The sequence below is a fragment of the Nuphar pumila genome, chromosome 8 (assembly GCF_984573655.1).
Source record: "Nuphar pumila chromosome 8, dmNupPumi1.hap1.1, whole genome shotgun sequence".
Classification (NCBI taxonomy): Eukaryota; Viridiplantae; Streptophyta; class Magnoliopsida; order Nymphaeales; family Nymphaeaceae; genus Nuphar; species Nuphar pumila.
In genome coordinates this window covers 70,316,398-70,331,009 of record NC_143256.1, presented here as the reverse complement: position 1 = coordinate 70,331,009, position 14,612 = coordinate 70,316,398, and the positions used below count along the sequence as shown (strand labels likewise).

The following is a 14,612-nucleotide window of genomic DNA, read 5'->3' as shown; positions in this document are numbered from 1 at the left end:
ACTATGTCACAGGGATTCGGCCAGCAGGGTGCCTCATCTGCATCGACGTGACGCGACTCGGGTGCGGGTGCGTCAGCCGGTGCAGTCAAGCCGACCCTGGGTGCGGTCAACACACCCAGGGTCATAAATGTCCAAATCTGGACTTGAAAAAAAAATACTGTTAAAAATTAGTGTTACTGCTGTTAACTGTTTACCTCCCGCACCCAAGTTTTTTTAAAGTGCTGCATTGCCACACCCGCACCTATGTGACATAGCTTAACCACCTTTTCCACAAGGATATCTACTTTTAGGGATGCAAGCAACAATTTATATGAACAACCGAAAAGACAACAAATTTAGAGTTCCATGAATAATAACTGTAGAATCCTGTCATTTTACAAAATGTTATGAAAAAATGCCATAATTTGCCTTTCTTTGATTTTAATATATTGTATGATTATTATTTTTATATTTGATATTTATGGAATTGTAGATGAACATTAACCATAGTAGGATTTATAATATTCTTCCATGAAACTTTCTTGCTTGTTTAATTAATTGTTATTGATTGAACTTGATGGCACTAATTGTTAAAAAAAACGTGGCAAAATGTTTAGAGTAATTTTTCACATAATATAGTAGTGATGCATGTTTTTGTATGTTGATAATTCATATAAATTGCACATTATTTTAAGCATTCATGTCCAAAAAATGCATATAGATTTCAGATGACGATCAATACAAAATTTCTAAAACAGCTCAAACTAGCTGCAATTTGCATCATGATGTTATTAATGCTTAAGCTTAACTCACATTCATATACAGCATCGAAGTTTTAAGGGGGCTTTTTAATGGTTCATTTGAAATTTATTGGAAGGGAGAAACTCAGAAAACCAAATTAATGTGTTAGTAATTGGAATATTTGCTGTAATCAGTTTGATTTTTTTAGCTTGTCAGTGGCTACCTTAGTTTTCTTTCAGATCTAGGCACTTTCTCTTTTTTATTAGTTGAGCTAGGGGCTGGAATGCGAACCCAAGACTCCTTGATTAAGATAGTATGATTCTAACCATCCAGCTATCTTATTTGTTTTCCTTGTAAATGCTTGCATGAATACTACATGACCATTCAGCAATGGGTGCCATTAGATTTTTATGAAAATTTAATGATGTTACAGACTGGTTGGAGAGGACTTTGTTAGAGAATGAGAACATGCCAACTCCAAAGCTTGTCACTGTTGTAAACCCAGGCAACCCGTCTGGGACCTACATACCAGAGCCCCTTCTGAAGGTGAATGTTGCAAATTTGGATGGTTGACAATGTTCTTCAAATTTGCACTAACTCCTTAATAACATGTCATGCAGAGAATTACAAATATCTGTAGAAGAGCTGGTGCTTGGCTTGTAGTAGATAATACCTATGAGTAAGGTTTTCCTTTGTGAATATGATGTATGGGTATAGCAAGTCATGGTAAATATACATGAACACCTTTATATTTCTAGTAATATTCCCTGAAATTTTCAGAAATGAGTGAAACTTCTCATGAAAATCACTTTAATCGAAGCATCATTAGGTATTTGGAAAGTTGAATTTGTCAGAGACAGCTACTGTTAGTCATTAGAGAAAGACTTCAACAGTTTGTGAAAAGAAAATCTGTTAATAGGATAAACAAATCCATGAGAAATTATTTCCAAGAAACTTCTTTTAAGGTCTTCTGGTCTGATTTTACTAGAAGAGGTGTTACATGATGTATCTGTTGTGCATCTCAAATGGATAGTTAAGTGGATTTGCTATTGACTCATGAAGAAAGAGTGCCAAAGTCCGCTTTGTTCTCCAGTATCTAGTGGATATTACAGATCATGCTGCATCATCTTTGGTCTGGGAACACCAAGACTTATTCAATCAGGCTGATATGTGGCCAGAAGATAGCACGCAACATGCACAAAATAAACTGGTTATTGGGTTAATGTACATTATCTTCTTGAGTGCTGTCATTTTTCTGAATCTAGAATGTATATTGGTGTCATGAAATTTTAGTTATTATTCAACTGATGTATATTTTCTCTGTACTTGTCAAGGTATTTTATGTACGATGGACTAAAGCACTCATGCATAGAGGACCAGCATGTTGTCAATCTCTTTTCCTTCTCAAAGGTCTATGGGATGATGGGATGGCGAGTGGGATATGTATGTCTTTTTATCTCTTTATTTATTAGCATATTTTGCAGAAAAGTGCAGTAAATCATCAATTCTACCAATGTCCTGTAAGAACAGAGCATATCACCAAGAGCAAAGGAGGGAGTGACGGAATATGAGAAGGGAAAAATGGGGCTGCAGCAAAACTGATTCCACACAGCCCATTGTGGGTCATGGATGGCTATATATCAATAATATTGAGCTGTTACAAAAATACCCCCATTTAATATACACGTGAATACAAATAAGATAAGGGCAATAAAGGAAATATAAAACTAAGTAAACACATGACTATTACAAGCATTATAAAGACACCATCATGGGAACTGGATCCAGATTCTGATCCATACTCGAAACCTCACGGTCCAATAGCCCTCCTCAAGTTGTGCATGGTAAGGAGCAGGGGCAGAGCCATGAATTTAAGCTAGGGTGGGCATAAATACACAGTAAAAATAAAAATAATTTCTATGACAATAAACTATACTCGCAAGTGCAAAAAAAATTTGATTCAGAGATTGGTTCCAACCTTTGATATTGTGCATGATCCCATTTTTCGGTTTTGATCCAATTTAGATCCAGAGAGTTGGACCAATTATTTAGGATTTGGACCTTGAATCTATACATCCAACCATTTTAGATTTTCAGGTAAAAAAGTCCAACAATTGTACCGAGATCACGTCCATGGTGCATCAAAAATACCTCAGTTGCCAGGAAATTTGGGGTTCCAGATCTGGATCCAACAACTTTCTATGTTTCTATGTTAGAACCAAGGGTTCTAGGAATGTAAATAGTTCAGATTTCGATAAGATGTAGCCAATACCAAATATGATTACATGGATTTTGTAATATCGCGTATTTTCTCATGATTTTTAATTTCAAAAATTTTGATTTTTAAATTAAAGTATTTAATGAAAAAGATAAAATCATGGAAAAATATCCTTAAATATAGATGATGTCAGCTGGGTCTGGGTGTGGCCCAGAGCCCAATGACAAGATCTAGATGAGCCAATTAAAGTTTGAGAAAATTTTTGTTTTTAACCTTTCAATTCGAGCGAAAATCGAGTTAAATTTAGGCAAAATTCAGAGGCGAAAATCAGGTATGTATACCATTAGATGCGCCTCATAATTCTGAGCACGTTGGTGTCCTATTTTTCTGAAATCTGGTTACGGTTGACTCGAAAATTGCGTTTTTAAAAAATGACCCACCTCAATTTTTGCTTTTTTTTGGATTGGATCGGACTAGATCCACTCCGTTTGATCCAAGTTGATATGGATTTGGACCCAGTCCAGGACCCATATTAACTAGGATCTAGTCTAGGTAGGATCCATATGAATTTTGGATATGGATTTGGAGCTTGGATCTGAATCTAGATTCGAAATCCATATATGACCAATTTAAAACTTCAAATTCAATTTTAAATTTAATTTAGATGAGGTAGAGTTCTACTTGGGGTAGAACTTTACCCGATGGGTGTCTTCCAGAGGGGGCGGCACCCTCTGGAGTCTTCTATAAATTGTTAAATTAAATAATAATAAAATAAAATAATTAAATAAATGTTGGATTTATCTACCTGAGTATTCTAGAGGGAATATCACCCTCTGGATAAAATCCAAAATAAAATAAAAGGAAATAAAAATAAAGAGATAATAAGAATAGAAAAAATTCTAGAAAGAATATAAAAGAGTGGGCTGGACTCCTCTCTCTCTTGAATCATGGTTCTAGAGAGAGAGGGAGAGAGTTAGAGAGTGAGGAAACCCCAAACTCGTTGGGGAGAGAGAAGGAAAAAGGGAAAAGAAAGAAAGAGAGAGAAAAAAAGAAAGGAAGAAAAGAAGAAGAAGAAGAGGAAGGAGAGGAAGAAAAATCAATTTCTCACCCTACATCCGTCGTTTTTTCGATCTTTTTTCTACGTTCGATTAAGGTACAGGTTTTTCTCTAGGTTCTTATGGGAAGAAATAGTTTTAAATTTGGTTCATGTGTAAGTTTAGATGGAAAAGGTAAATATGATTTAAAACTATGTATAGGAATATGTATTAAGTTACGATTTTATATATTTTTGATTTGATAGGAGCATGCCATCAATTTTTCCCTGTTTAAGCATATGTTAACCTATGTTGATTTTCGATATGCATAAATAAATGTTGTCGATTTCTTCTTTTAGCTAAGCATGCTGAATATATATATATATATATATATATATATATATATATATATATATATATATATATATATATATATATATATATATATATATATATATATATATACATGTGTGTATGTATCGACCTTGATATTTGATGAATCTTGTTCATTGATTGAATTAGTCTTGCCTATATGTTTTTTATGCTGATAACGTCTGATCAGATTGCTGGTGTGTTGTATGAGCAATCTGATTAGACACCTATCGTGGATGTACTGTGCAATCTGATCAGATTGCCGATGCATGTGAGCATGAGCAATCTGATTAGATCGACACTATGGGTATGGGTGCAGCTTGATCAGACTTGTCGTGTGTAGTCAGATCAAACCTGCAACATGTAAATTTTTTATGTTGTTTATAGATCTGCCCATAAGTTATTTTATTAATTGTTATCATATTTGATTTCAAGTTAGTTTATTAATTGTTATCATATTTTTATGTTTGTTAACAGATATTGAATCTGAATGTGTCATGTTGATGACTGCCATTAGATTTGATTATGTTATTTTTGGTTGACTAATATCAAATCTGATTATGTGTCATGTTAATGACTGCCATCAGATTTGACTGTTATTTTTGGATGGCTGATATTGAATCTGATTATGTGTCACATTGATGACTGTTATCAGATTTGAATATGTTATTGGATGACTGTTATCAGATTTCAAAATATATAATTTGATGACTGTTATCAGATTAAAAAATATGTTGTTATTGGATGACTATTATTAGATTTCAAAATATATAATTTGATGACTATTATCAGACTCGAAAATATGTTGTTACTGGATGACTGTTATCCGATTTCAAAATATGTAATTTGAAGTCTGTTATCAAATTTGAGTACATGTTATTTTGTGGACTGTTATCAAATCTTCAGGTTGGCAGTATGTTGGATGTTGAATTTGAACAGTGTTGCTATGCTCATGCCCGCATTCATGTTGACTGTAGGGTGATATATCTGATGTGATTTGATTATGCATGCTTATGCATCCGAATACCATGTTGCAAATGTGCATCTCATACCCATGAAATTTTGAAGTTATTTTGATGTTTGCATAAATATGATCGTATGCATGTTTGGGTGTTGTTAAGATAAGTCGACCTCTTAAAGTTTTATTTATACTTAAGGCTGTTTTGGTATTTTCTAAATAATGAGGGACCCATATGTAAATCTATTCTTTTGGCTAATCTCTATTTAAACTAGAGGAGATTATACCTAAATATGATTTTGACGTCTTTCCCTCTCTCTCTCTGTCTACATGGTATCAAAGCCATTGGCCTTGGGAGCGTGATTTCGGTGTCTGCGCCAAAGCTTGCGTGAAGGGTACCAGATCGCGTGAAGGAGATTAGATCTAAGGTGTGTTCAGTCAAATTTTTTTGGAACCGAGTGGTACAAATCTGATAACGGATTGTAGTCTGACAAAAGTCATGACTCAGATCTAAAAGTCGTGGTGGAAATATGGGTTTCAGTCGACCAAATCTGGTGGATACAGGTACAGGTGCATTGATGACGTCGTGAAGTGGGTGACGACCAGATTTGTCGTGGGTCAACATTTTTTTTATGTTCTGGTTGTCGGAAAAAAAAAGGATTCTTATATCGTTGTGGATTTGCATATTCTTTTGGATCTGATCGTATGTTCAGGTTGTTGTGAAGATTAAAAATCTTATATCATCATTTTTTTGTATGTTCTGGTTGTCGAAAAAAAATGGATTCTTATATCTTCGTGGATCTGCATATTCTTTTGGATCTGATCATATGTTCAGGTTGCTGTGAAGATTAAAAATCTTATATTGTCGTGTTTTTTTTTATCATATGTACCGTGGATCTGCATATGGTTTTTATCCTATGTCCTGGTTGGTTCAGATCTGATCACAGATCTGGGTGTTGTGGTAAAGAAAAATCACCATAGTGGATCTGTATATTGTGGAGCAGATCATTTACGAATTGTGACAAAGTTTTGTGTACACGAGGACATCTATTGTAACAACAAGATTGGTTGTGGATCCTTAGTTCGTGTTATTCATTATAGGTGAAGTTCAAAAATCTGATTATAAGAATGAGGCTATTGGGGAATATAAAGCCTTCGCCAATCCTTTCTCATATGGTTCTTCCGTGAAATTAAATGAAACAAACTATGCAAGGTGGTCCAGAACATTTATGATGTCCGTGTCTGGACATCATAGAAAACATATTCTGTTGGAATTTGAACAAAATGATAAAATAGGAAAATATTATACTTGGGAAGAAGATAATGACATTGTTATGTCATGGATCATGAATGACATTGAATCTCATATTGCAGACGACTTAATTTATTACAATACGGCTAAACAGATGTCAGACACTCTTCGAGATACGTACTCTCAAGAGACTAATATGAGTCGTATTCTCCAAGTTGAACAGGAAATATATAATTTGCAGCAACGTGATTAGTACTTGGCCCAGTACTATGCCTCTGTTAAGGCTGCCTTTGAAAGGCTGAATGCTCATAGGCCTTTGTGTTGCTCTAAACAAAAGGATCATCAAGAACAGACTATGGTTGCTCGGTTCCTCACAGGCCTATCATCAGAGTTCTTAGTTGCAAAAGTCCAAATGTTGACCGGGTCTGATGTTCCTACTCTTGTTGATGCATACAATCGATTGAGTAGACTTGCCATCTCTCTTCCACAATCTCAACCTGCACTCAGTCATCTGCTTTAGCTGTTCCATCTAGTTATGGATGAAAAAATACTATGAATGTTAGAGGCAAAAGTCATGGAAGAGGTATGGGAGGTAGAGGTAAACTCCAATGTACCTATTGCGAAAAATCAGGACATTTTGAAGATTGTTACTAGGATAAACATGGACGGCCTGCATTTTCTCCATTGAAGCCAAATGTTCCAAAAGCTAATGCTACAAAACTAGAGGTAAAGCATGAAACTAATTCTCCTAGTGAATCTATCACTCTTAGCCGTGCAGAATATGAGGAGCTGGTCTCTCATCGTCCTTCAAGTTCCTCTTCTCCTGTAGCTGGTGTGGCCTACTCTACCGGAGACCATCTTTCTCCTCATGATAGTAAGTGGATTATTGACTCTGGTGCATCTAGACATCTATGTGGAAACTCTCAAATTTTTTCAGGTCTAAAGGCTATTACTGCACATCAGGGAGTCTCATTAGCTGATGGGAGTTCCTCCCCGGTTATCGGTCAGGGAAATGTCTCTATATCCTCTTCCTTGCAATTGAAAAATGTCCTTCATGCTCCTGCATTTCCTCAAAGTTTACTCTCAGTGAGTTGCCTTACAAAAGAGCTAAATTGTAGAGTGATATTTGATCCTGTGTGCTGTCATTTTTAGGATTTGCTGACGGGGAAGAAGATTGGTGGAGGCTATGAAGAAAATGGAGTCTACTATCTACATCACCCTGTGGGAAACATTTATGCTGCAGTCGATTATTCCTCGAGTCCTGTTTAGTGGCATTGCCGTCTCGGATATCCTTCATTGTCGAAGCTTCGTCGTGTCATTCCTCAAATTCCGTCTACTACATCATTCCAGTGTGAAGCATGTCAGTTGGGCAAGTATCATCGGAGTTCGTTTCCTTCTAGTCAGAGTTAGTCCGGTCATAAGGTCTTTGAACTTCTTAATGCGGATGTATGGGGTCCTAGTAAGATTCCTACCAGGACCCAATGTCGTTATTATCTTGTTATTATCGATGATTTTTCTAAGTTGTCTTGGGTGTTCTTAATAAAAGAAAGATCTGAAGTTCCTAGTATCCTCAAATCATTAGTTATTGAAATAAAAACTCAGTTTGAATCTGTTGTCAAGATTATTTGCACTGATAATGCCATTGAATTTAAAACCAAAGCACTTTTGCAATTTTATCAACCTCAAACCACTTGTGCCTATACTTCCCAACAAAATGGGGTGGCCGAGCGAAAACACAGGCACCTCCTTGATGTAGCCCGCACCCTTTTGATTCAATCCAATGTTCCTGCTTCATATTAGGGTGATGCGGTTATCACAACTTGTTATTTGATCAACCACATGCTTTCATCATCCGTGAAAGACCAAATTCCTTTGCAAATCCTGTATCCTAATGGACCTCTCTTCTCTCTTTTGCCCAAGGTATTTGGGTGCATTTGTTTTGTGCACAGACTCAGACCTGACCGTGATAAATTAGCAACTCAAGCCACTAAGTGTATATTTATAGGCTATCCAAAAAATCAAAAGGGGTATCGATGTTATGATCCGATTTTTTGTCGGGAGTATGTCAGTGCGGATGTATCTTTCTTGAAGTCTCTTCCATATTATTCCAGTACTGGTGCTTAGATGCAAGCTGATCAAGATGACTCTTTTCCTCTTCCTGTTCCTCTTTTTCCTTTGGAATCAGTGCCCCCATTACCGAATCCAACTCCACCTTCAACTTCACCTACCTCACGGTTTCACAATCCTTTATTGGTGTATGTGCGTAGAACTCCACCTCCTCCAGTGTCTCCATCTTCTTATTCTCCTGAAGTAAGTGCTCCTGATAGCAATGACATTCATGTTGATGATAACAGACCAATCGCTCTACGAAAGGGGACACGACAATGTACCTTATATCTTATGTCCCAGTTTGTGTCAGATGCCAGAATTGGTAATCAGATGAAAGTATTTATTTCAGCCTTATCTGCTGAAACTATTCCTCTGAGTTATCAAAAGGCAGTACTCGATAGCAGGTGGAAGCAGGCTATGCAAGATGAAATTGATGCTTTATTGTCTCGACAGACATGGGACCTTGTTGATCCCCCATTGGATGCGGATATTGTTTGATGCAAATGAGTATATACCATTAAGTACAACTCAGATGGTTCAATTGAAAGATACAAGGCCAGGTTAGTAGCAAAAGGTTATACTCAGACATATGATGTTGATTTCTTTGAGGCATTTTCTCCTGTCGCACGGATGGGCACCATCCGTCGTGTTCTCTCCGTAGCTATTCACCATGGATGGAGTTTGTGTCAACTAGATGTGAAAAATGCATTCCTATATGGGGATCTGTCTGAGACAGTATACATGCAACAACCTCTTGCATTCGAGGTTAAGGGGGAGTGTCAGAAGGTGTGCAGATTAAGAAAGACGATATATGGTCTAAAGCAAAGTCCTCGTGCATGGTTTCAAAAGTTGTTTGATGTGATGTTAAAGTTTGGTTTTAATAGGTCAGCGTCAGACCACACATTATTTATTAAGAAAACTAACTCAGGCCTAGTCGTTATGGTGGTATATGTGGATGACATCATCCTTACAGGAGATAACATGAAAGATATTGCAGCTATAAAGGCTAATCTTCAAAAACATTTTGTTACAAAAGACCTTAGTCCACTTAGATACTTTCTGGGCATAGAAGTGGCCAGAAGCAGTGAGGGCGTGGTTTTGTCTCAATGGAAGTATGTTCCCATGGATCACAAAGTTCATTTATTAGATGAGGGGTCAAAACTTGTTGATAGCAAGAGCTATAGCTCATTGGTAGGGAAGTTACTATATGTGACAGTGACTAGACCTGATATTGCTTTGGCTGTAAGCAAGGTTAGCCAATTCATGGACAAACCGAATGAGGTACGCTGGAATGCTATAATGATGATACTCAGGTACTTAAAATCTTCCCCTAAAAAAAGGGTTATTATTAAAAAAAGGGGGTACCCTGGAGGTAGTTGCTTACTCTGATGCTGATTATGTTGGGTCTGTAGAGGATAAGAAATCTACCACAGGATTCTGTGTATTTGTGGGAGGTAACTTAATTTCTTGGAGAAGCAAGAAGCAAACCGTGATTGCTAGGTCGAGTGCCGAATCATAATATAGGGCTATGGCCCAAACGACAGCTGAATTGATGTGGGTTCGAACTGTGCTGACTGATCTTCAAGTGAAGGTTTCATTTCCTATGGTGATGATGTGTGATAACAAGGCGACTACATATATAGCCAATAATCTGGTATTTCATGAGAGGACAAAATATATTGAAGTTGACTGCCACTACATAAGAGATATGGTTCAAGCCGGACATATCTTTACCAAGCATGTAATCTCTGAGGATCAAGTTGCAAATATTTTTACAAAACCTCTTGCCAGGTCCAGTTTCTCAAAATGTTGTGGCAAGCTGAGCATGATTGATATCTATACTTCAGCTTGAGGGGGAGTGTTAAGATAAGTCGACCTCTTAAATTTTTATTTATACTTAAGGCTGTTTTGGTATTTACTAAATAATGAGGGACCCATATGTAAATCTATTCTTTTGGCTAATCTCTATTTAAACTAGAGAAGATTAGACCTAAATATGATTTTGACGACTTTCCCTCTCTCTCTCTACAGGTGTTTATGCATGAACTTGATCATGATAATGTGTAAAAACCAGTTAAAAAAAAAAAATTAAAAAAGATCGGACCCGGGTCGGGTCCAGACCCGACCCGGATCCAACCCGTGCCAGCCCCTCGAAAATCCTTTTCAGAGGGGCTGGCAGCACGCAGAGGGAGGGGAACCTTCGGCGACACAGGGGGCGGGCCCTGTGTGCGCCCCCTCCCTATTAAAAGGCGAGAGGGGAGAGGGGAAGGCTTACGAGCCTCCCCCGACCCCCCGACTCTCTCTCTCTTATCTCTCGTCTCTCTCCCCTCCGCTCTCTCTTCCCCCGACCCCCCGACTCTCTCTCTCATCTCTCGTCTCTCTCCCCTCTGCTCTCTCTTCCCCCGACTCTACCTCTCTCTCTCTTTGTCGACGCCGGCCAACCCCCTTCACGGCGCCACCCTCTCCGGCGAACCCCCCCTTCACGGCAGCCCAGGTAGCCCCCTCTTTTCCCCCCTCTTTTTCCCCCTTTTTCCTCCCCCTCATTCGCAGGAAGGCCGGCAGGTGGCCGGCGGCCCCTACAGAGCCTTCCTCCTCCTTTTCTCGACAGGCAAGGTGCTCCGCCCCCCTTGCTTTCCTCTTCTTAGCAGGCAGGGGGCGGAGCCCTATGCCCTTTTAATTTTCTGGCAGGGGCCATGGCCCCTGCCCTTCCCTTTCCACGTAGGGGCCGATGGCCCCTACCCTTCTCCTTAAGAGAGGAAGCAGGAGCCGAAGGCTCCTACCCCACCCCTCGGAAACCAAGCAGGGGCCATTTGGCCCCTGCCCCTCTTTTAACCGACAGGGGCCAGAGGCCCTTGTCTCTTTTTCTGGCGAGCAAGGGCTCGGCAGGGGCCTTTGGCCCCTGCACTCTCCCCCTATGCATTCCCTTGGCAGGGGCCTTCGACCCCTGCCCCTTTCTTTTAAGAAGGCTGGCAGGAGCCGAAGGCTCCTGCCCCTCCTTTTAAAAACCCAGCAAGGGCCTCGAAGGCCCTTGCCCCTCCTTTTGAAGACTTAGCAGGGGCCAAAGGCCCCTGCCCCTCTTACTATTATCACGGCAGGGGCCGATGGCCCCTGCCCTCCTTTAGATATCCAGTAGGGGCCGATGGCCCCTGCACCCATCTCCTTTAAATGGCATGGGTCATTGGACCCTACCCCGTTCTCTTTCGTAACGGTAGGGGTCGATGACTCTTGCATTGAGTTGCGGAGAAACCGAGCTTTCTCCCTACCTATATTCATTTTATACATGCTAAACTACGTACTTTTGCAGTGTTACGCAACGGTGCCCGTTCGCGCCCCGCGAACTAAACCGACGATCACTTACGTTCGTAGACGGCTTCATTCTCGCAATACTCCAAGGTAGGAGAAGTTGCACAAGGACTTAAATAATTAAATCAAGCTTAAATAATTGATGATCGAAAGGACTTAATGATATATTTATATACTTATATGTATATAAGTACATTTTTAAATCAAGGACGCGGTTTCGTGATCCTTGTCATTTGCTTTCGCATTTCAGTTTGCCGTCGCGCTTTGCGCTCAGGCTTTTACTTTCGTATTTACTGCTTATTGTCTTTTAATTCAAGGATGCGGTTTTGCGGTCCTTGTCCTTTGCTTACGCACTTTCTGTTTCTTTTGCCATCGCGCTTTGCGCCCAGGCTTTTGCTTTCATAGTTACTACTTACTGTCTTTTAATTCAAGGACGCGGTTTCGCGATCCTTGTCCCTTGCTTTCGCAGTTCCTGTTTGCCGTCGCGCTTCGCGCCCAGGCATTTCTTTTTTCGCATTATTGTCTTTTGTTTTTGCCTTGCCATAGACTCAGTGTACTCAGGAGGAATACCTATTCCTCTTTCTACCCGATATGTTTTGGGCTATGTCACATGGGTGCGGGTGCGGGTGCGACACGGGTGCGGCGCAATTTCAAAAATTTTGGACACGGGGACTCGGCTATATATATATATATATTAATATATATATATATATATATATATATATATATATATATATATAAGACTCGGTCAAAGTTGTGCCCATTAGGGGACAGGTGATGAGTTGTGAAGGCATTCTGTACACTTTCTTCATACAGGAATAATTCACTTTTGGGCACTTTCTTCATACACTGTAATAATTCACTTTCTTCATACAGGAAAAAACCACAAAAACTTGAGTTGTGCCCATTCTGTACTTAAAACTTGAAAGTGTACAGGTTTTTTAGTTGTGATGGGTTTTTTTCCTTACAGCTGTAGCCCAGAAAATTTCAAATTTTTTTTTTCCAAAAAATGGACCAAAATGACCCTGGGTGCGTTGACCACACCCAGGGTCGGGTTGACCGAGTCCGAGCCGCACCCGTGTCCGCACCCGTGTCGGTGCGTGTCGACGCGGGTGCGGCGACCTTGGAGCCGAGTCCGTGTGACATAGGTTTTGGGAGAACCCTTGATCTGGGGCAAGATCAAGTTCTTAGGTGATGGGTTCATTTATGAAGCCAATTACCAAAACCAGTGTCGTGACTTACATAGCACCCAGACACTGCGTCATCGGATGTCAGATTCGAGAAAATCACATGCCTTATGTTGGCAAGTTGTGTGTCGTTTCGAAAGATTTGATATGTTAAAATAGTTTTTTAAAACATTATATCTTTGCAAAACACACTCCCGAGGCTCCTATTAAGGACCTGTATCCCTTTTCTCGTAAGTGTACTTCTTAAACATACGAGACATGTTAGTACTACGACGATTGGATGAGAGAGTCTTATGACCTCGATTAATGCTTAGTGCAGGTTGTTGAAAACACATATAAGAGTGGGATCGCCTTCATAGGCAAGATGCTCGTTTCGGTCTAATGGACCAGAGCATGAAGAATGAGGCAACGGCTAAGAAACCCCGTCGCGCTCAATTCAACCTGGCTTCGTCAAGAGAGAGGACGAAGGGTACCAACTCCGATAGACAGTCCATTTATGGCTTTCAAGAAGGGCAAAAGACCCGTTTTTCCCCAGTCATCGGAGGTTAGAGGGGGAGGGATAGGGGCTACATAAGTTAGCCTAACACTTCTGCAGAAGTTGGATGCATCCCTATCAGGCCTTGGGGACTTACTCTCTCGACCATCGGTCGTCTCCATAGGAATAAGATTCAGTCAGACAACCGAGGTATATTAAAATACTTAACATAATGAACACTCGGCTTAGACTCGACTGTTTCGACTCACGTGCCATGTATGTACCCGCATGGCCGGTTATCAAGTAATAACTAAATTGAGCATGCACACCCTTTTCAGTTTGTTGTACTTAGCTTATTCCTCCAGTCTATCTGCTTAGTTTGCTCGTTACTACCTACTGCATAAATTATCTATGCCTAATTTAGTTCTTTCTGTCTTTGTACTCTCCTGCTAGTTTTTCGCAAAACTAACCCATCTCATGGGTACATGTGACGATTAGGTGCATCAGGCGATGGCGCGACTGCGAGATGATTTAAGGATCCACTGTTTCTGCTCGTAGTTCTTCTCCTGGACATTTTGGTTTTTGATACGGTTTCCCTTGAGGAAACCCAAATTTTGTACAAACTTGATACTCTCTTTAAATAGAAGAAATGGTTTCCTAAGTTTTATTGCAGATCGTCCATGGTAAATCTTTGTTTTCTCGCTAACGTGCCCAAGGTTGTCAAACCTGTCCTCTTTCTTTTAAAAGAAATCGTTTCCGCTGATTTTAGAAATAAACTCTGTAAAGAAAAGAAATTTCCCAACTATTTCAAGGAAATTATAAGGTTCGAAATTTTAGGGCGTTACATAATGTGTGTTGCAAGCATCTCTTCTCATGCGTATGCAATTGGCTTTATGTGCAATCATGTTGTGTGTTTGAATGTGCACTGTGAACATGTTTTGAAACAAGGTGTGTGTTGCATGTTCACTAACATTTTACAAAAGA

General features: G+C 39.5%; 1 protein-coding gene across 5 annotated transcripts in view; it reads left to right on the top strand.

Annotated features, from left to right (window-relative positions):
• Window positions 1-14,612, top strand: part of LOC149829967 (aromatic aminotransferase ISS1-like) — a 165,424-nt gene that overhangs the window by 106,221 nt on the left and 44,591 nt on the right. For all 5 annotated transcript variants that reach the window (XM_090016194.1, XM_090016192.1, XM_090016191.1 and 2 more), the window contains 3 exons: window positions 1,154-1,266; window positions 1,341-1,399; window positions 2,055-2,163. In XM_090016194.1, coding sequence (XP_089872320.1) covers window positions 1,154-1,266; window positions 1,341-1,399; window positions 2,055-2,163 — 281 coding nt within the window. The remainder of the gene's footprint in view (window positions 1-1,153; window positions 1,267-1,340; window positions 1,400-2,054; window positions 2,164-14,612) is intronic.